Below are 23,958 nucleotides of genomic sequence, written 5' to 3' on the forward strand. Positions count from 1 at the left end.
TTTTTGTTTTAATAACGGAGATTGTTCTACATAAACCTGCGGATTGTTTCAGGAGTAATGCAAGCTACTTTATGTAGCGGATCTAAAATGGAGAAACGATACAGTCCTAGTTTTGCAGAAGACAATCTTAAAACGCTCAAGAATGACAGGAAAAGAAAACGTGAAGATGTATTAAAGTAAGTTGTCCAACCTTTGATTTATTTAATGAAGAAAAAAAAGTTTTTGAGAAAAACTGATGCACCCACAAAATATTATAGAAAATCAGCTTTTAGGTATTTGTCCTAGAAACAAAAACAAAAAAAAATCAAATTGCAGATGTGCTAAAGTTAAACTAGAACCCGCGAGGAATAGTGTTGTAATTAGGCTTTCAACGAATTCTAAATAATGTTAATCCACATTGTTCCAGATATTGAATAAAGCAATATTTATATAAGTATTTTACATTACACATTTTGACCATCTTGAAAAAATTAAAGCTACCTCTTTATCCGTTTTGAATATTTTTATGCTGTTTTGTTTTTCAGACTCATCTTCAATTCATGTTCTAGGTCTAATTTGCAGTATGTTATCTCGTATTCCTTAACTTAGAATTTAAATAAATATAACTAAAAAATTGCATTTATTATTATTTAACCTTACTGTAACTTATTGTCTCCATTTAAACTCACACACCTTTAACTACTGCTACATTCAGATGCAAAAAAATGCAACAGAAAATTTTTTCGTCAAGTTTAAAGTTTTATATTTTTTTATTTTTAGCCCTATTTACTTGATTTTTTAGTAATCTTTATATAAATATATCAACTTTAATTCGTAAACTCAGTTTATTATAAACTTTAGTATTTGACTTATTATACAGGGTTAATCGAAGAGTTGTTTGACCCATCTTTAAAACACCCTGTGCAATAACTTCATAAGCAAATTTTTCTAAAACATTATTTTTCGATCAGAACCATGTCTCCTGAATATTTTGATTTTTGACTCATGTCAATACATGCCTTTGTTAATTTTTAAGAGCGAAATGAACTTGTCACCAACAATTTGCAATTTTTTTGAACTATTGTTACTTTTTGATGTTATTCTTCATAATGACGAGGTGGCTTTGGTGACTATTGTTGTGTGCGATTGAATATGGCTCTTAGTGTCGAAGATTGAGCAAAAGACATTGATCATGTTGAAGATGGCCGAACTTATGAATATTCTCTTGGCCTTTTAAGAAGAATGGGGAAACATAACACAGTATATTTCCGCCAACCCTGTTTGGCTGCAAACCCTGTATAATAAGTCAAATACTAAACTTTATAATAAACTGAGATTACGAATTCCGATCCACGTATTCCGATCGGAATACGTGGAAGTTAGGCATCGGACAACGTCGCAAGATGTTCTAAACCGATAAACAGGGTGGTCCGAACTGTATTCCGGAAACTTCAGCCGCATATTCTGCAGATAAAAATAAGTAAAAAAGTTCGTATAAATGTATGTCCTAAAATGCTTAGTTTTGGAGAATCAATTGATCTGTTGTCAGAATGAAGATACATCATACCGGCAATCAAAGGATGTTATTAAGAGCATTTCACAGTCGGACAATTCGAATAAACAGTATTTTTGATGTTGGAGAACATAACTTCGCATTTTGCCAATCCTTGCATTTTGGATCTTAAGATGGGAACAAGACAGCATGGGGACGACGCTTCGGCTGAAAAGAGAAACAAACAGATGGCTAAATGTGCAGCCAGTACCTCTGCAAGTTTAGGTGTTAGGTATGTTAAAAGTATTTATCTAAAAGAAATTTATACAGGGTGTCCAAGAAATAAGTGCACGTATTTTAACTGGGAGTATAGTTCAACCCTAGAAACACGCCTATGAGTTTTTTTTCGCGAAAAAAAATTTTGAAAATTCGGAGTTTTTGGAAAACATTTTTGGATTTTTTTTAGTTTTTATTTAAAAAATATAATTTCTTGATAATATGGCAACATAAGTAGTAGATTAAATTTACAAGAAAGAAAATCCAGAAAACATCCAGTGGTTTCTCAAAATTTTAGCAAAAAATATTTTTTTGGAAATTTTCAAAGTAAAATAACTCCGTTATTTTGGACTTATTTGAAAAACGATACAGAGAAAATATATTTCTTTTATCGAGATCTACCACCCCTTAAAATACTTGCACTTATTTCTGGGACACCCTGTATATAGTATACTAAGGACTGGCAAAGGTTAGTCTTGGGTCGAGATTTCCGTATGTAAGAAGAGTACAATACGTTTATAATGTACTGAACAAAGAGCGGACAGTAAACCCGTTGCCAAACGTATGAAATAAACCGAGAAACTGTCCACATCGCTAACAGACGTGGAAGGGGATATAGCAGATTTGTCGCAGTTGACCGGTCGACCCAATCAATGTCTGTATTTAAAGTTCTAGGGAAAGGTGTACGTCATGCGTTTAGCTTCACGATTACGTCTCGTGATACTTAATTTGTTTATTTATTAACGAGTCGTTATAATTTTCCCTATAGCTTGAATTTTTTTAGCAAGAAACACTTGCATTTTTGGTAAAAATAAGTGGAATTGAGTGGGTGTTCGATAGTGGTCGCGCTATTAGAACTCAAAAATCGATAACTCGAAATCTATAAGAAATAATAGATTGTAGGTTTTTCAAGAACTTTGTTGATATTTCTGCTGTATTTTCTTTGTAGACAGTATGTGAAAATCTTTATCAATAAAAAAATTACACGATTGCTGAAAATTGCTATGCTCTAAAAGTAAATGGATGGATTGTTTACAATTTTTGAATGGAAAAAACAACCTTATCGAATTTATAAAAAAAATTTCAATATCTAAAGTGGTTTTTGAGTTATGGCCTGTTATGTGTAAAAAAGTTGAATTTTTAAATTATCGCCATTACTGACGTTTTCTCGCTATAAAAAAAATGACACCCTAACGATATCCTTATAATTCCATTTCAGATGCTCAGAAACATGTCTAATGATTTTATCTAGTTATCTCTTGAAAAAAAAAGTATTTTAAAAATAAGCGGTTTGCGATCGTGATTTTACTTTACTTGATAGGGAAAGGCGTATCGGCAACGCCGCAATAGCACACCGTTACGCGTCGCTTCGGTCGGTCGCATTTCTCTCATTCCGGCTTAATAAGATCCCTATGCGATTTACTTCCACACATGTAAATGCCGACCCAAAAGTAACAGTTGCCAGCACGGTATATTATGTCAATATTCGCCTTAATAAATTAGAAAAAGCACATGTTTTAAATCAATCAATGTTTCAATTTTAATTAATATAATCGGTCAAGATTTTAAGATATATCGATAAATAATAATATTTCATGTCCTACTCGTTCAAAATATTTACCGAAATGTCTATAGATTTTATATATACCGATCTGTTCATCGAAACTGCGTAGTCTGGAAGACAGTGATGTAGACAGCTTAAATGAAAAATCAAATGTATTAAACAGAGATAACAAATTAGGTTGATACATTTCTTCTATGCGTTATTGCCGGATTTTGCATCAAAATTTTAAGTAGGTGTTTACGAAAAATGTTGCCTCTAGGGTTGGAACTACTTTTCACAATTAGTTACTCATTTTCACTCAGCTGTAATAGATTCTGAAACAACTGTCTAACAGAAATTAGCATTATTGAATAGCTTAGATATATTATTTTCTTTTATTATTTTATTTATTGTACGAACTGGCAATACTTTTTATTTTGTCTCTCTGTCTGTCAACTGGTCGTATATTTTTATCTCTGTCGTTTGCATTAAAGTACAAACCACGGAAATAAAGTGACCACGGCTAATATAATAAATTATTTAGGTTTCTTCTATAAGTGGGCTCACCATTGCTATAATATATAAAATCTTCAATATCTAAAACTCAAATGTACTATAGAAAAATTCTCTTTTTTGTTCGTTCGTTTAAATCGTTTACTTGAAATTCTTAACTTTAATTAATTCTTTTACTTAGCTTCATAATTAATATTCATTAATTAATATTTTTTCGATCAATAAATATACAGGTTGATTCGAATTATAATCAGGGAATGTCCTAAGGTTTAGGAAATACAGGGTGTACAAGTTGCATTTTTATTTCGTTTTTTTTTAATAATTTCTAAACTAACGTCGATATCTGGGTGAAATGGGGTGTTTTTTTAATAATAATATAATAATAATAGCTCCCGTATATAGCGTTTAACGCCTTGGGAGTAGCAAGGTACAGCTTGCCATGCTAGAGTCGTTCGGTATACAAGGAAGGTAATGTGGCTAGCACTACGCTTCAACCGCCTATTATTACCTCAGGATTGTGAATCCCAAATAAATTACGTCTACTGGATCTGTGTCTATGAAAGGAATGCGGACAAAATCATTTAAATAAACAGCAATATATTTTATACGTTGACTTGACGAGCGCAAATCGCTCCGCCCAATCATTGTATTGGCTACTTGCAAATTTGTCAAATTTTTATTGATGGGTTGCATCGTCTAATTTTTATGAAAAACATCGTTTCGTTAGGTTAGGGTAGGTTGGAATCAGAATCATCGTTTCCCCCATTACAGATGTCCCCTAGCTACAAAACGGATAGACGTACTGTACGCATTTAAGGCTGAGTCGACCTAGGTACCCAAACTATTTTTATTTTATAAAAAATAGTCGGCTGATGAAATGCCGGTTGTAGGATTCGAACCCACAACCTTTAGATTGGTAAACGAGAGCTGTACCTCTACGCCACCGGACACCTTGGGGTGTTTTTTTAACATAAGAAATTCTATGACGGTGTCAGTATTGTTGCGGACCCGTGTGGACTCGACCTAACCTAACTATATGTTCCGCCCTCAGAGGACCTTAACATCGCATTAAAGAATAGACACCGTAATGATTCATTCGTTCGAGAAGAATCGAGTCCCACTGGAATGGACTAGTACATACGAGAACATTCGAAAACCTTCTCTATGCACCTAACGATCTATGGACTATTCTAGATTTCTTTTGCTGTAGGTATAAAAGCCGGCGGCTGTGGCCTAGAGAGGGCAGTTATAGATATACCATTGTAGTTGACGCGCTAAAATTCAAAATAAATTCTTGGTTATAAATCGTTTGTAAATAGTTCTATAAGTCTTTTATCGTTATTGTTTTTGTTAATTCGTGTTAAATAAATAGTGTTTAAATAAATTGTGACTTTCTATCCACACGGAACCGACGAAAAACGTAACAGTATCATATTATAGGGTATATTTTTTGTCGATGGTGACATGTATTTTAAAGATTTTTTTTTAAAAGTAAAAAGGGTGGAAATATTTATTTTTCCTAACTAATGTAAGTACAGAGGAATAGTCATTATAGTCTTCAAAATACAGTTAAAAAAACTTCTAGGTAGCGCCCTCTACAAATAGTACTCATAATAAGATCGAAATCGAATTTCTCATGTCAAAGAACACTCAGACACCAATTTTCATCCAAATATCGACTTTAGTTCAGAAATTATTTAGGAAAATCGGAAATAAAAATGAAAACTCTACACCCTGTATCTCCATTTTAGGACATTGATTTATACGCATTTTTTTGCTTATTTTTATCTACAGATTACATGCCGAAGTTTCCCGAGTACAATTCGGGCCATCCTGTATAGTATAATTAAACTGGAATTGATTTATGCGAATCGTCTAATTAGAAGTGAATTTACTCTAAAAAATTAGCATAACGAATTCAAATTAATTATTATTTATTTTTATAACTTATAATTAATCGTACAATCATTTATTTCCAACCAAAAAAGAATTTCCTATATTCCAAACAAAGTGCCACTTTGAAATTCCAGAAACAAGACCAGTTTTAATAATACATAGTTCCAGGAAAACGTAGTTATGCTAAAGATTTTGCCAAGGACTAATGCGTACTATATCAATTTATATATAGGGGCATATCCGGGAATTGGGAAGGGTTCAAAACTATATGTTGCGTATTGAACAAAAAATTAATGCGAAAGAAAGTATGAAATGAATTAATGAACGTACTCAAATGACTTACCTCTTGCCCACCCTATACCGGGTCATAAGATTAATATACTCGTAGCCAAAAATAATTTTATGTCCCCATTTATATTAGGTCTATTCTATTAAATATAACTCAAAATATAACTACATACAAGGTGACCCAGTTTTTTTAAATAATACTAAAATAAACTATGTATAATGTAACGGGTGTCCCAGAAATAAGTGCAAGTATTTTAAGGGGTGGTAGATCTAGTCAAAAGAAACATTAAGCATTTAATAAGAATTAATAAATTTTAAAATAAATTGATAATAACCGAGTCGTTTAACTTTGAATTTAAAAAAAATAATGGCAACATTTTTTTTTAATTACAACATTTAAAAAAAATAAGGGCATACTTAACATTAGAAAACGGGACTCCGATAGTTAGGAGATCGATGTAATTTGGTTACAGCGTCGTTTTATCACTTTACCTAAAACCGCAACTCTACACTTAACAACACTTCATTTCATTGCGATTCTTGACAGGACTACGCTTTTACGTGTATTTTGCACAAAATACATTCGTATGCCACCTGAATTATTTAGAATTAGTTTTTGAGAATAACTCCTCTGTTTTTTCATCTCACACTTTTGTTTTTGTGAATAAACACCAAAATAATTGATATTTCTATTTGAATAATAAAAGCATTTTTACAGGCTTGCCTTATATTTGCCTATTTTTTAGTTTTAGAGAGGTTTATGAATTGGATAACCTAAAATACCATCAGCTGGTCTGTTGAAATGTAGGTCAAACGCAAGGTCAAACGTTGACTAATTTACATATCTCGTATATCTAATAGAGGGCGCTAATTCTGAATTATTTCAATTTACTAAATTGTAAAAAAGGTATTTTTGATACCTATTTAAAATATAGTAGACGTTGCACTATACTTAATAATAATCTACAATCTACAATGATTAAAATCTGCAGTGAATAAAATTATTAATTTAAGTATTTTTTTAGAAATTTAAAAATGCGCACTTATAACATACAGAATGTACTTTATAAACATACAGAATGTAGATAACGTGGGCAACATTGCATTCTCTCGAAGCACTATAAACAAATTTTCGGAAACTGAACAAGCGGCACTCAAAAGTTTTTAAATATTTTCCATTAAATGTCAAGAAAAAAATATAAAAATTTCAACATTTTTTTTCGCAAAAAAACTCATTACTACTACCAATTAAAATACTTGAACTTATTTCTGGGACACTCTTTATAATATTAGGAAATGTATGTAATAAAAATATATAAGTATTAATTAAACTTTACCTTGAATTACAGAAACTTAACAAAGGTAACAGGAATCTAACAAATATCGCACAAGTATTTCTTAAAACCTATTGAAACCCATTTTTCTATCTATTTTTGCAAGGTAAACTTGAGTAACATTTACTTGAAGGTCAACATTTTACTTGTTGCGTCACAAGCATGTTTGTCAAACTTACTAGCAGATAAAGCTAAGATGTTTCAAAACAAAGAATCACGAAAAAAAAGTTGATCAAACCAAAGCAATCAAAACCCATACCATTGCCGATTATGAAATAGGTATTCTATAAAATGCAAAGAAGATTTATGTAATATAAATCATTTCATACAATGTCGTATTTCAAATTTTACCGGTAACATATGCACATAAAAAAAATGAATATGACTCAAGGTGGAAAAGGATAGAATTTATGTTTAAGAACTTTTAGAGATTCTTCTTCAGACTTAAATGAAATATTTTTTAAGTATACCTTTTTGCTGTTCTTATTTTTGACAGAATATTTTTTTATAGATTATGTGGTATGCAAGTTTACCAAAGCGATACTGACTTCTACTACAAAAGGGACAAATATTGGGGCAGGGAGTTAAACGAAGAAGGATTTAAAAACGCCCTCTGTAGATTTTTTGACAACGGCAGCGGTCTCAGAGTTTTCGTTATAAGAAAAGTTCTGGCCAAGCTTGAACAGCTCAGAAGAATTATCGAAAAACAAAGTTGTTATAGATATTATTCTTGGTAAGTTAACAAGTACATGTTACAGTTTGCTATAGTGTGCTAATATTACGAATTAAATCATATCATCATAATCACCATTTCCAGCTTATTCAACCATTTCCAATTATGATGTAGTTTTCCTCACATATTTAGATACTCTCTTTGTAGTTGGGCCCATTGTTGCCTATTGTTGGCTATGCGGGCCCAAGTTATCCCTGTTAATTTCCTAATATCATGATCCCACCTTCGTTTCTTTGACCTGGTATACTATATATTTTTTTTCTTTTTATTCTGGGCTTTAGGTCGTTGAGGTTGCAAAGATGTTACTATATTTTGTTCATTATTTTATTTTTATGACGACGTTTCGACAGTATATGTCTTTTTCAAGTCTCTTGAACGTAGATTCCTACAGAATTAAAAATTGTTAAAACTGGACAAAACACAGTAACGCATATTAAAACTATTATTTTAATTGTTTTTGGACATCACACTTTAGTATAGAGCACGTATGTATTTTCTAGCAGACCGTTCTGTATAAAACATATTTATCATTTCAATAGCCGATGTCTACTTAAAATTCGGCTTCAGCTATTGAAATGATAAATATGTTTTATACAGAACGGTCTGCTAGAAAATACATACGTGCTCTATACAACATTCGAGTGGGACAAAATTATCGTCCGGAGGTAAAATACCCCCTGAATCGGATCTCCGGGAGGGGGTGCCTACTCGAGCGTATCATCGGAGAAACAAAAAACATCAATGTTTCACGTTTGCGGCGTGGAACGTCCGCACTCTACTGAACAACATAAATTCAAATCGACCAGAGAGAAAAACAGCACTGGTCTCACAGGAACTCCACCGATTAAATATAGATGTTGCCGCTCTAAGCGAAACACGCTTTGCGGATGAAGGTAGTCTCACTGAGGAGCATTACACCTTCTTTTGGAAAGGTCACCCCGCAACACACAGGAGAATTCATGGCGTAGGCATTGCAATCAAAAACGAAATCGCCACCAAGTTAACAGAAGTACCTATTGGTGTCTCCGAACGTCTTATGACCCTAAGGTACCCCATATCAGACAAAACTTACGTCAACATCATTAGTGCCTACGCTCCCACCCTTGACGCTAAAATTGAGGATAAGGATAAATTTTACCAAACTTTACAAAATGCCCTTCAACGAATTCCAAAGCACGAACGAATCATCTTGCTAGGTGACTTTAATGCCCGTGTTGGCAAACAACAGGAAATATGGCCTGACGTATTGGGAAAACATGGAATGGGAAATGTAAATAGCAATGGTGAACGCTTATTAACAACATGCGCAGAGTATAATCTTTGCATCACCAATACGTGGTTTATGTTGAAGGACAAGTTTAAAGGTACCTGGAAACATCCTAGATCAGGCCACTGGCATCAATTGGACCACATAATCGTTCGAAGGACGCATCTAAAAGATGTTAGGCTCACAAAAGCCAGAATAGATGCCGAATGCGGCACTGACCACCGACTTTTAATTTCAAAAATGAAAATCCAGTTAAAACCCAAACATCAACACTGTAAAAAGCAAAATAACATGACCAGATTGAACGTACGGGGTCTAGAGAACAAAAATACCGCCGACGCCCTCCACGAAGCCATCAAAGAATCACTTCCACCGATAACTTCAATTTCAATCTTGGAAGCTGAACAAGGCTGGACACAATTAAGGGATGCGATTCATAAAACCAGCGAAGCAGTACTGGGAAAGTCGAACAAAAAGAAACAACCAGACTGGTTTAACGAAAATCAACCGCATATACAGGCTTTGATGGAACAAAAGCATAGAGCACATCAAGCAGTCACCACAAATCCACATAATCCAAGACTGGTAGAAAACTTTAAATCAGCCAACAACACGCTTCGAAGAGAACTGCGCCAAGTAAAGGATAGCTGGTGGTCACAAAAAGCGAATCAGATTCAAGAGTATGCCACGCATCACGATTATCGTAAATTCTTCGAGGCTGTAAAAGAAGTATACGGTCCAACTAAGGTAAGCTGCCCAATCATGGCACAAAATGGCGAACTTCTAAAAGAGTTCTAAATTCTTCATATCCTTAACCAAGAAAACAACCCGAATATAGCAGCACTAAACACAATACCTCAGTATAACAGCCTCGATGTATTAGACATCCCAATAACAGAACAGGAAATAAAGACCTCCATAAAACAGCTTAAAAACAACAAATCAGCTGGCTGTGACGCGATTCCGGCGGAAATCTATAAGCGTGCAAGTAAAGAACTTATTGGTTATCTCAAGGCTCTCTTCGATGTTGTATGGGAAAGCGGAGAGGTACCAGGACTTTCGCAACGCGAACATAGTGAATATATTTAAGAACAAAGGAAGTTCATTAGACTGCGGAAATTACCGGGGAATTTCGCTATTGGCTATCGGCGGAAAAAATCTTGCAAAGATAATGTCAAACCGCCTGCACCCATATATAGAAAAAATCCTTCCAGAATCGCAAACGGGTTTTCGTACCAACCGCGGCACCGTCGATTCCATATTTTCCATCCGTCAACTACAGGAAAAAGTAAAAGAGCAGCAGTCTAAACTTTATGTTGCATTCATCGATCTAACAAAAGCCTTCACACTGAGCGACCCATTCCTAACAAATACAGAAGTTAGGCAGGGATGTGTCTTAGCGCCTCTCCTATTCAACATATTCATGGCAGCGCTCTCCATTATAGTGGACAGCAAACTGCAGGAGAGAGGATTGGGCATTAGATACAGATATGACGGCGGTCTATTCAACATAAAAAGACTCAGGGCAAAAACACGTACAAAATTTATCACAGAACTTCAATACGCTGACGACTGCGCTCTAGTTGCAAACACGGTACAACAATTACAAGAAATGTTGGACACATATACCTGGGCATACGAGGCTTTGGGCCTTAAGCTAAACATCGGCAAAACTAAAATCATGTGCACTCCCCCGGAAGATCACAACAATGCTATAAAAATCGGAGAAGTACTATTGGAATATGTGGCGGAATTCAATTACCTTGGCAGTTTGATTTCGAAAAGGACTAATATTGACTCTGAAATTCAGCACAGGATTAGTAGCGCCTCAAGAGCATTCTGGAAATTAAAAGACAGGGTTTTCTACAATCATGACTTGAGTACAAAAACAAAACTTGCAGTGTACCGAGCAATTATAATCCCCACCATGTTATATGGGAGCGAAACCTGGGTGCCGTACCGCCGACACATGAACGCATTGAACAAGTTGCAACAGAGACACCTTAGACAACTCTTAAGAGTCCGGTGGTTCCATCATGTCTCAAATGTATCGGTACTTGAAAAAGCTAACTGCGAGAGTATTGGAGTCATGGTCACAAAATCCCGCTTAAGATGGGCTGGTCACGTATGCAGAATGCAAGAAAACCGCATGCCAAAATCTCTGCTTTACGGTGAGCTTGTAGACGGTAAGAGGAGGCCGGGTGGACAACTGAAAATGTACAAGGACATTTTCCACGAAAATTTAAAGGGAATTAACATGCAGAATGAGTGGGAAAAAGCAGCTCACAATAGAAATCAATGGAGAAGGGTTATAAACTCAGTTAACAGCGGCAACCAGAAAGTAAAGAGGCAACAAAGCAATGAGATCTTTGAATGTGCGGAGTGCGGTAGGCAGATAACATCACGTATCGGGCTTTTCAGTCACAGAAAAGCTCATGAAAGAAAACGCCTTGCGTGACCATCTTCTTTATGTGTGTCGAATACTCGTCGCAGCGAGTAACGGCTGTATGTATGTCTATATGTACGTGCTCTATACTAAAGTGTGATGTCCAAAAACAATTAAAATAATAGTTTTAATATGTGATATTGTGTTTTGTCCAGTTTTAACAATTTTTAATTCTGTAGGAATCTACGTTCAAGAGACTTGAAAAAGACATATACTGTCGTCATAAAAATAAAATAATGAACAAAATCTAGTAATATCTTTGCAACCCCAACGACCTAAAGCCAAGAATAAAAAGAAAAAAAAATATTAAAGTTTATACTTCCATAATATGTTATATTTCACATAGAAGATCTTTACATTTAATGGAAAAAATAAAAATATCTTGAAAAATTAATATCAACTTACAAATAACTTATTTATTCAGTAATTATGTAGACATATTCCTAGTATTTATTCGTTTATTCCCAAGAATAAAGATTATGTTTACTAAAAATACATGTTCTTGTTTCAGCTCATTATTGATAGTTTACGAAGGCACTAATTCCTTTCCCAGTTTTACGGTTACAGAGCCGGAAATACTGGATCCGGTTTTTAGTGACAATTTCGCATCCAGTTCGGATAATTCCCGCGACGTGGCGCCGTGTTGCTACGATGCGGACACCAGTAATTCGTCGGCCGATTTGAATTATAGTTTTAATAGTTCGGATTTGAGCAATTCGAGAGACTGCACCTGTAGAGATTACAATTCCGCCGATTTTACGGCCAGTTTCAATTCAGGGGACGAGGTCAGTCAGGACTCTTATCATCGAGGTTTTGCGGAAGCTGCTGCAAGAGGATCGAGATGTGGAGTCAAGACTGGAAATTTCGTACCGATTAATGAAGAGACTGTATTTTTAGGTAAATATGTTTTATGGTTATTTAAAATAGCCAAGAGCCAAGCCCCCACCCTCTACTCTCTTTCACCCCTCTAAATTGTTTATAAAGGAGTTTTAAATCTATTTAAAAAAAATGAGACTTCTACCACCTTCAGACCAACATTTAACGTACTGTTTCTTCTTCTGAGATCCCATGAAAATTTTTTTATTAGTATTTTTTGCTGTATGTATTTTCTGCTCTGAAAAATATAAATTTAAACAAATAATTACTGACAGATAAAATGTCTCAAAACCCAGTTAGGCCTAGATATAGGTATGCTACCTGACATGATAATTATATGATTATTTTGCCATTGAAACAGAAATCTAAAAAATAGAAAAAAATAATGGTATCGCTAAGAAATGAACTCACCACAAAGGTAAAGATATTATTTAATAATAATAGTATAGCAGTTTCTGATACCAATGTATATAAATCCAGAAAATAACGTATGATCGAAAAAAAAATTGTGTGTGCACTATGTGCGCATATTTGAAATGACCGTTTATTCGTGTGAGGACTCCATTCGGGTACCTCTATCCACGTGCCGAGTTTGATTCCAATCGACACATAATTAAGAAAAATCCTGATGATTTCGTCCATTTAGAGGCATCGGTTCGAAACGTCGAAGTCCTCACCCTTTAGCCCGTCCCCAATTATGCCGAAATCGGCCCACATTTTTCTTCAATATCAAATCTTTAGTTCCATCCTGATGAAGATGTAAACGAAACGTCGGAGTCGTATCCAACTTTGCAGGTGTGCACCGTCGATGACATAGCCTACCCACCAAATATGGTCGCGATCGGACGACAGCAACTTTTGACGTTCCTTACGTCAAAACTAACTGTCACAGTGACACCTGTCGTACATGGTCAAGTTGGCCTTGGTCCAATCTATCGACATACCAAATTTCATTTAAATCGGACGATTTTTTCTAAGCCGTAGGCTGTCTTAACCACTTTTCCTCTCGTGTGTCGTGTCTCGGCCTTTAATTTTTACTCCCAGCGCTCGTAAAGAAATTTCACTTCAAAAAATGGAGTTAAAAAAGGCTGAGGAATGGCAATTGATGGCAACTTTGATGAGATCTAGTCCGTAAATGTCGTCTAGAGACGTCATTTACTAAAATTTGGCATACAACTTTTTTACTAAAACATTTACTAAAAGTTGGCACTAAACTAAAAAACGTTTCCAATCTATTTCCAAAAAAATATTGTTTCTTGAAATTTCAACCTATATGACTTAAACATCTTTTTATTCCATATAAAAATAAATTACAACCTTCTTAAGGCTAACTGGCAGTATGCGCCATTAAAAATGAACTTAGTGACTGGACAACGTAATGATATTTATAGGACTTGACCTCCATTGATTGTAATTCCCCAGCCATCTTTGACGCCGTTTCTTTTTCGATCGTATAGTACATTATCCAAATAGTCTCCAGTTTTTATTAATAACTTCAAATATATCAGCTTTTTCAGACAATCGCGGAGGAACAAAAAAAAATTATAGAGGGTTTCTATTAAAAAAGATATGATATTTATAAATTTATTTAAAATTAAATCATCGTATTAAGTCAAAAATAATTATTTTAATGCCGTAAATGTAATTGTATGTAAACTTCTCTTTAGATTCACCTCCAGCAACGAGCATTACAAATTCTAGTCCTAGATCTGTTGATAGTTGGATGATGTTTTCCAACAGTTCCAGCGATGAGTATTCTCTAAGTAACCATTTAAGGGATAATTCGAGTTCGAATGATGACAGTTCAGATAGCGATTTATCACCTCAAAAGTCAAAAAGAAGCTGTTCCTTAAGACTGTCTGATTTGGATATTGAGGATACCGAAGACGAAGAGCTCATACCGCAACTTTCTAGGAGCAGTGTATCTAAAAGGTTGGTTATATTTAACAATTCTTCATTATTTGAGATATACCGGGTGCGTCTCAAAAGTGACTCACCCCCTATAACTTTTTTATTTCTTAAGATAAAAAAGCGAGAAATGACTACAACTTTTGATTTTTAAATAGCACCCTCGGTATATTTTTACTTTATTCCATAGAAAATGACATTCTGAATAAAATGACATATCATTGTCAACTTTTGACATTCTTGCTTAAAAAAATCGTATTTTAAATTTCCATCTGTGAAAAGTGCCATGGTTGTGTTAAAAACACTAATTTTTAATCAAGGAGCCGTGGAAAAAGAGATTTGATCGTCTAATGTTTTAGTGACTTTTTCTGACCGGTTAAAATATGCCCAAATCGTATTTTTAATTGTATCTCAATTTTTTCAAATAGAACGAGAATGGCTCATTATCCAAAGGTGCCATTTAAAAATCAAAAGTTGTAGCCATATCCGTTAAAACAGGAAGTGGCCGAAAACATTTGAATATGTCAATCAATCCTAATTTATGTCATATACTAACATACCAAATCTCATTTTTTTTTGAAAAAATAAAAAAGTTATAGGGGTGAGCCACTTTTGAGACGCATCGCCGGCATATATTTTTAACGCTCTATTTATTATATTTCTTGGATTTTCTTTATTATATTTTATATATTTGTCTGAATTTTGGTAGATCTAAACTAACTAATAGAATTAAATACCAATACCAAGATAGAAAAAATATAATTTAATTTAAGTATGTTTCTTAAATTACCGTTTAAAAGTTTTGAATGATGATTTACACTAAAATTATTTTATTACATTTAAAAATGAGAGAACTTTAATTAATTAATATTCAATTTAAAAGAAAAAATATTTAAATGGTCTCTAAATTAACACCAATAAGCTTAACAATTTAAAATATCATGTATATTTTATTTATTTTAGGTTATGCGTGGGAGAACCTTCTACGGCATCAAGGGAAATGAATTCGACTCCTAATCCTAAAGTAGATATACGGATAATAGACTTTGCCCACACATCTTTTGTTACCAAACATAGCTTTAATACTAGCCAAACAAATAGTACGGTTCACGAGGGTCCAGATGGTGGATTTTTGACTGGTTTGGATAGCTTGAACAGACTTTTGTCAGAAATTTTAGCGGAACATCAGTAAATAAAGAAATAATTTATTGCCAGATTTCATTTTTTTTTCTTTAAATAAATCAGAACATAAATACAAAATTAAAATCAAGGCATATAAAACAACTAAAGTGATGTTTCAAACAACTACAGGGTAACCCAGCGTTTTGAAAAAGCTCTATATCAGGTTTCTGATTTGATATTTTCAATCCAATATGTTTTATGAAATATTCGGGCAATAGCATTTTTAAAACTATATCTGTCAATACAGAGTGGTTCAAATTAATTTTTAAATAAAAGTTTATAATATGAATGGTATGGGGGAAAACCAACGATGTTCTCTTAATAGGATTTTTTTAAGTAATTAACCTAATATGTTAAGAATACCAAGTTCCAAACACATGCTAAATTGTAATTGAAGATAAAAAAACAATATCCAAATAATAACGCATACAGTCGCAATAACTTGTGTATCTTTAACATGATATTTGGCAACATTAAATCAGTTGTTCCTGTAAAAATCAGTTTACTGACATCGCCTGTTTTTCCCCTTAAGCTTCATTCACAGGGGTGGATACAGGAATTTATTTTAGGGGGGGGCAAATAAAAGGTAATGTAGAATATACTTTTTAGAGCGGCGTTTTTAACCCAAAAGCCTAAAATTTAACTCAATTTATAGATTTTAGGGGGGCCTTGGCCCGAGGCCCCCCCCCCCCGTATCCGCCACTGTTCATTCAGATAGATAAATGACACTTACCCGTCATATATTTTTACAGGAAATGCTATATACTTTTTATCTCTCATATTCTATATTAAGTAGTTATTATTTAGTTTTGAAATGTAACTTAATTTTCTGCACATTTAAAGTTCTCCCAGTTCGAAAAAAACGGTGTCAGTGATGGCTATGAAATGAAAATCTGTCATTTTATATGTAAAATTATATGGGGAATGTCATCGATGTTTATTTTCAAGTCAACTGGACCCCATTTTTTTTCGATCTTTTCTATACAGACCGTCGGCTACCTCTCGCATGTATGGGGATCGAACCCAGTACCTCTCGCACCGCAGATCGACACACTACTGTTTGCGCTACGGCCGGCCACTTTTTTCGATCAAACGGTACAATATCAATATACTTACATTTTTTATGTGGAAACATTTTATATTAATGTTCTTGTCAAAACTAGATGTTATAAAATACACTTTTTTGGTGGGGTCAAAACTAGATCTTGATAGAGTAAGTTAAAACTACCTCTGTGGCGGATTCATCTCTCCAAAAAAGTCCTATAATGGGTATTTTGAAATAAATAAAATTAGAGAAAGATGGTATTTAAATTAGATTTTTTTAAGAAAGGCATTTTGAGATATTATCGGTACGTTATCATTTTTAATGACAACCGTGAAATAAATCAGATTTATTTAGTAAAAATATCGAATTGGGGGGAGTGCTTAATAAAACAGAGAGATTAAACACCAACTCTGCTCGTCTATAATAATAAAACAGCATGTACTATTTGAAATAGAGAAGGAAAATACATTTGGTGTTTACGCACCCTGTATATATCACAAATTGAAAATGTATGTTGACTAGGTTTAGAAAAAGGTACTGTATTACGGTACTTCCAGTTAAAAAGTATCAAAAAGTTTGAATTTTACAAAAGCGAGAGAAAATTAAATAATCCACAAATTTAGCATACAACTGATCATATTTCAAAAATCACCGGGTATGAAATATGACATTATTGTATTTTAGAATATGAATTTAATGGCAATGTGCAATACACTGAGTTAAAAATTATGGCGTTTCGGAACGCTGAGTCACCCTGTATATGCAATTAATAGGATTTATGAAGCTATATTTTTAGGTACAAAAAATTATTTTTGATGAAAGTGATAAATTATTAGACGCGAGATTGTGGTGACACCTTAAAAATATGATAATGAGGTATATTTTTGTTTTTATAAGAAATTTCATTTATTTCAGAATTTTAACAATACCTATTAGACCTATACTTTTATGACTGATTGATGAAAAAAATTAACGTATAAAAGTAATTAAAACCAGTTACGTACATTATTAATTTAATTTCTCTACTTAATTTATACCGAAATATCCAAAAAAAACACGGCGTAACGTTAATTTAGAAACGACATCTTTGTTCATCTTATTTTACATATAAAATATTTATTGATCGGCATTTCTAAGATAACTTGACGCTGTATTTTTTCGATCACATCATATTATTTTCAAACTTTATACACAAACTCGTCTAATATTTTTTTAAGGTTGATATCTTTTATTATTGTTAATTGTTATCTAAAGGTGTTTTTACCATTTCAATTTTGGTAACTACTTTACAAAAAATCTATACAAAAAAACAGAAATTATTTTAATTTATCTCAATATGAACAAATATTTTATTTATATTAAAATAACTTTTTAATTATATGTCTCATTAAAATATGTTTAAGATTTAGAAGTTTCCGTGAGCGCTCATCATAAATGTATTAAAAAAGCTCGAATATAATCATACAAGAAGCTGCCATTCAGTTTAAGTAGTACTTTTAATAAATCAAAGATCTTATTTATCCTATTTTCCCAGTGGTGGTATTTGCGTCATTGTGAGGGATAAGATATGTATGTTCTCTGTTACCTTTTCACTCAGTTTGGTCAAAAACTATAAATCTTTCACCAATGTTGATGTTTTATTGCCTTATATTCTTGATATATACCAGTCAAAAAAATAACAGTATTTATGTGCATGTCTATTTTTTCCTTTAGGAATTTATTATTCTGTTTGATCTGTGATTTCATTTTTCTACATTTCTAATTTAAAAATTTTAAATGTTATGTTAGCATTTTTTACATTTACAGTTAATCAAACATTATTCTTTTAAGTTCTGTTGTTTTTGTTGTCCTCGGTCCATTAGCTGTCAAATCGTTTGACAATTTTTTTCTCGTTTTAGATTGTGTTCAGAACGCTCTATATTTAAATATGGTTGTTTACTCAGGAATTAAAACAACATTAAGTATGTATACTTATAAACTTTATTTACAATTTGTCATCTATGAAAATATTCCTTATTTCTAGACATTCCCGAATTTATCTCACAGCTACTTTAATTAGATTAAAATAGTAAAATTATGAAAACTTTAGTGTTCAAACTTGTATAAAATTAGTTTGAATAAGGCAGAAATAGTAATTAAATTAACATTACCTACCTAGAAATTCAAAATGTGATATCAGTGTTAATAAGCAAATATGACTCATTTTTAATTAGATACACAATACTTTAGCCCTCCTTAATTTTAAGACAATAACATTAATTTTTATCTTTGGCCTAACATTCATTCAAAATCACTTTTAGTTTTGATTCTTCAAAAGTTTTAGTTCACAGTAATTAACTTTGGTGCTAATTCTTTTTTAGGAATATTATATTTTCCCAATTTTGGGATCTTTAATTTTGTTAATTTATGCCAAATTTTAGATGTAAAGTTTAGAAATACAAATAAAGTGTTCCATATTATGTACCTATATCTACTTAATAAATTCTGTAATATCTACATGTATATGTCTTTTAATTTCCCTCATTAAAACAAATCTAAGAATTAACGGATATGATAGTATGTATACCAAATAAATATGTACCCAGATTCAATGTGTGTAGATTAATATTTTATAAATATTCTAGAACAAATTTTGGAAATAAAAAAAGTTATCTGAACTTTAGTACAAATAAATTAGGCAATATGTAAAATGTATATACTTTTTATTTCCTTTTCATTAAAATAATCGTACTAAGAATTAATGAATATATTAATATGTATACAAAATAAATACCTGTACCCAGATTCAATATATATTTTTTTAGATATTTTAGAACATTTTGGAACTTATACTTTTTACCTGAACTTGAGTACTAGATATAATATAAAGAACACGGCAATTGAAAAAAGAAATAAATATAAAACAATATAATTTTGTGAACCTCTAGACAGTTTAACAACTCGTTGCATAGTTCGACCAAGAAAACCTCCTGTACGTTCCATATCATCATCAACATCTCTGAGTAGCCTGTCTTGATACTTTACTTCGTTTCCTATATCTATTGATAAAGACTTAAGCACCCCGATTTTGTCTGAGAGGTCCTGTGCCATACGTTCATTTTCTTGTTCCATTTCATTGTTTTCTTGTGGTAAGGGTTCATAGTAATTTCCTGTGTGTGCTCGTCTCATTTTATACGTTGCCAGTTTGATAATACAAAATTAATTTTATTTATATAAAATTACTACTAAAATAATGTTATAAACAATTTTTAGAATTTTTGAACTGACGTGTAACTTTGGTTATGTACTTTTTGACAATTGACATCCAGTCATCTGTGTTCTGTGATCATGAAGGAATAAGAGACGGGAGACGTCATATACGTATTTCTGTAGAAAAAATCTGGGGGCGGAGCAAAGTGTACAAGTTTGACAGGACCGGATTAGGTAAACTCGAAATAATTAAAGCAAAGGATTACAATTTGCTTTGAGCTAATGTAATATTTAATCCACCAAATGTACGCATGTTGAAGTAAACTTATGCCTTGTAAATCCGCAACCTAATTTTTATTTTTTATCGATAATTTTGCATTATCAGTATTATCACTTGTAGCCAAAGCTTGTAACAGTTGGTATCATTAGAAATGAGTTCGGTTTAGTTACTTTTTGTATTGTTTCGTTTTACCACCTGAATGCTTAATCACGTGATTGCAAATTGACATTTGTTTAGATTTTTTAAAAGTTCGTGTGTGGTTCACGATTTCTTCTATTTATGAATGTTTATAAATTTTAGATTAGTTTTATTTAAAAGTGCGGTTGTTGTTATTAAGTTAAGTGTTTAAAAAACAGGACATTGAACGTTAGAGCAATGCTACAGGGATTACTTTAATTTAGTAAGTTTTTTAAAATAACTTTACTTACTCTGTTTGAATATTATATTATTAAAAAATAAAATGTATCCCTAATATAATTTAGAAGAATACACGGTATTTATGTATTAGAAAATATATATGCAATTGTGTATATGATTTAATTGAAATATGAGTAGAAATATTTACATTAATCATTAATACCAAAATCCAAGATCTAAAATATGTATAAAAATGATTTGCATTAACTTACAGATCATATAAAATGTTTTAATAGTTATCTGGATATGTTATGTGTAATATTCTAAAATAAACATCGACATCAATAATAAAACTTGCTTTTTTTCGTTCATCAATGTTAGAAAGTTATAAATACTAACTATAACATAATAGGTATAAGTACTTGTAATAATAGATTATCTCGAATCAATGTAAAATCCAGACGATATCCAAATATAAAAGGCATAAAGTAATATATAATATTTGCACTAACAGTCTTATAAAATATTAAGTACCTATTTGTTTTTACTTAGAAAAATCATTCTTAAAGTGGGGTTATTTCTATCCCTGTTTTTGTGCGCCAAATCAAAAGGACATGGGTCGCAGGATATTGATTTTACCTCTACATAATATTAAACGCCAACCTACTGCGTTTCATAACAAAAACAGATAACAGCTGAAAATAATTTCCACGTTTGGCAAGTGCCCCGTGTCCTTTTAACTATTTGTAGGTATTCGGGAATTATTTGATATCAAGGTATTCTCGGTCTTGATATCAATCCTCGTTTTTCGCGCAAATATGTAAGTTAAATTTGATGACGGAGTATCGGTGAAAAGTGATTTAAAAATACCTATATTTTGGAAAACGATTCTACAAACTAAACGAACTTTTTAACTCTTCTATGTCATTGTTTTGCTGTACTGCTTTGTAAGTATATAAAATACTCATACTTTATTCTGTCAGTATAAGATGGCTTTTTTAATAGTGATGTATTATAGTTTAATAAATTCCTGCAATGGGGTGGGGGGCGGGGGGGCGGGGGCTGCAAAAAAAACCGCTTTACTACAGATGCCCGACGCACTATTGCCGGACCCTGTAGGTATATTAGTGTACATTATTGGTGTAAATTAACAATATTTACCTATATAATCTAAGGATTCGGATATTTTTCCTAATTTGAATATTTTAAAAGTGTAAATAAGGCACTGAGATAAAATACTGTATGATGTAGTCTATCCAACAAGAATTTACATGATAGTGGCAATTAACAATTAAGTAATTCTGTCTGTCATTTTAATTCACAGGTAAAATTGTATTTTAAGCATTGTAAGTTTAGACAATCAATAGACAACGATAATATGACATAGTGTCTAATTATCGTTACATACATTTTGTAATAGATGTTTTTATTAATTAACATTAACATTCATAATATGATACTTCTAAAGAAAGCACGTTAAAAAACGAATAACATAAAAATAATTTATGGGTTGAATTCATGAAAAGGTCCTTTAAAATTTTCATCAGGTATCAGAATCTCTTCATATTGTATGTAGTTAGCAAGACACTGCCATCACAAATGTTAGTTTTAGGAGTAGTCATTGTTTACCTTTCATGGTGCATATGTAATGTTTACATTAGGTGGCGACTATTGTGGACAATGGCTCTTAGCGAACTGTCCTGGGTTGAATACCTTATTCCAACTTTTTTTTTGGAAACGGAAACATTGAAGGGTTAAGTATTATTTTAATGATTGAGTATTTTCCTGTTTTTAATACTTTACTATAATTCGCCGTAAAACTGACGTATTGGTATCATTTTAAAAGAATAAGCTATTAACATTTTAAGTGTGTTGATATGGCTGTTAGGGAAATTTATATTCGATCATTTCAGTAAATTCCTATCATTAGGTTGATATTAAAGGATATTAAGCCTTAGGTGTACTTTTAACGAGCTTTCTAATTAATTTAATCGTATTTTGGATAAGTATATTGACAGGCACTAATAAAAGTTGCAATGCTACTGCTAGTTAATTATTCAGTAAGTGTAATGAGTATTTTAAACAGTTTAGTTTAAAAGATGGTACTTATGCTTTATGATACTTTTATCGAACTATGTTGGTTTAACTGATTATTCTCTTATGCCTGGTGCAATTTGTAAGCTTCTTTAAATTTTTGTATTTTTGCTTCAATATGTTTATTTCTTAAGTTTAAAGGCCCTTCTTAAGTTTTAAAACATAATTCTCTACCAAGAACTTATAATTTTCTTTAGTGCTATACAAGGGTGCTACGTAATTGACAAATCTTTTGAGGAACGTTCCGATTATGAAGGTGGCGTTTCGACTATAACATCACAATCGGGGTGTTCCGATTATTGGATTTTACCATTAACGTGTCTAACAAAGAAGTTGTACTGATATACTTACGGTTGAAATTAAAATAAAGATATTTGAGCAAGTTTCCTAACAAACGGAAATATAGTTCATATCAAATAAACTTTTAGTCACGTGATTAAGCTTGACCGGCACAGCGTTGCCCTCTTTTACATATTTTCTTTTAATCAAAATATTTTAGGAAACAAAAATAAATTAATTATAAATATATAAACAGTTATTATTTACATCAACAAAACTTACTTTCTTAACAACACTTAAGGGCCATAAAAAGCCGTTACTACCGCTTTCCGGTTCAAAATATTCTAATAAAGTTGCGTGTTTTTTACGGCTATAAAGCTGTCATATACACTTCGGGTTAAAAGTGGTTCTAAAAAGGTGTTTGGCTGCCAGGACTGCTGGTTAAACTTTTTTAAGCTTAAAATATAACACTATATTTATATACCGTAAAATATCATAACACTCTATTTATTTAAACCAAAAACTCCAAAAAGATAGGTAAACCAAAAAGTGGAAGTAGTTTCGGAAACTTTAATAACATACCGGGTGTTCCATTTAAAATAAAAAGATTCTATTACTTTTAATATGAAGCGGCAACACTGAAATTCTGAAAATAATTTAGACAGACGGAGCAGGTACCTTATGTAAAAGTCCAAAGTTTCAAACAAACCCTCGACAAACTTGAAACAATTGAAACAAATCACCGTTTCTCCATAAAAGGCCGTGAAAATATCATGGCCGTGAATCACCCTGTATAATATTAGTTTCTCAGAAGAATTACGGTTTTCATAGATGTGTCTGTGCTAAAAAAATAGTTATCCACATACATAGTTACATATAGGCATTATAAATTGTTTTCATTTCTTGTTTTTCTTTAGAAGAAGCAGTTCCGGATCTACAATTTTTTTGAACCGGGTAGAATCTTGATAGTAGCGCCCCCTC

The 23,958-nt window shown here is 32.3% G+C and overlaps 2 protein-coding genes across 5 annotated transcripts in view; both read left to right on the top strand.

Moving 5' to 3' along the window:
- The window catches only part of LOC115881918 (inositol hexakisphosphate kinase 1-like), a 90,937-nt gene extending 73,113 nt beyond the window's left edge, over window positions 1-17,824 (top strand). The window contains 8 exon segments of the mRNA XM_030899646.1: window positions 53-176; window positions 1,529-1,548; window positions 1,551-1,607; window positions 1,610-1,763; window positions 7,833-8,054; window positions 12,279-12,664; window positions 14,311-14,575; window positions 15,515-17,824. Coding sequence (XP_030755506.1) covers window positions 53-176; window positions 1,529-1,548; window positions 1,551-1,607; window positions 1,610-1,763; window positions 7,833-8,054; window positions 12,279-12,664; window positions 14,311-14,575; window positions 15,515-15,743 — 1,457 coding nt within the window. The 3' untranslated portion in view covers window positions 15,744-17,824.
- A 2,653-nt stretch (window positions 17,825-20,477) lies between these two features.
- LOC115881883 (tripartite motif-containing protein 2-like) overlaps window positions 20,478-23,958 on the top strand; it is a 77,130-nt gene continuing 73,649 nt past the window's right edge. Inside the window, exon 1 of one of the 4 annotated variants that reach the window (XM_030899602.1) lies at window positions 20,478-20,647. Coding sequence is in view for 2 of the 4 variants with exons in the window: in XM_030899596.1 (XP_030755456.1) it covers window positions 21,526-21,551 (26 nt within the window). In the remaining 2 variants the exon portion in view is untranslated. Of the gene's footprint in view, window positions 20,648-21,283; window positions 21,552-23,958 lie in introns of those variants that run through there. The other 3 variants (XM_030899599.1, XM_030899596.1, XM_030899598.1) reach the window with 3 other exon arrangements.

Source organism: Sitophilus oryzae, unplaced genomic scaffold (assembly GCF_002938485.1).
Source record: "Sitophilus oryzae breed Bouriz unplaced genomic scaffold, Soryzae_2.0 scaffold_1744_pilon_pilon, whole genome shotgun sequence".
Lineage (NCBI taxonomy): Eukaryota > Metazoa > Arthropoda > Insecta > Coleoptera > Curculionidae > Sitophilus > Sitophilus oryzae.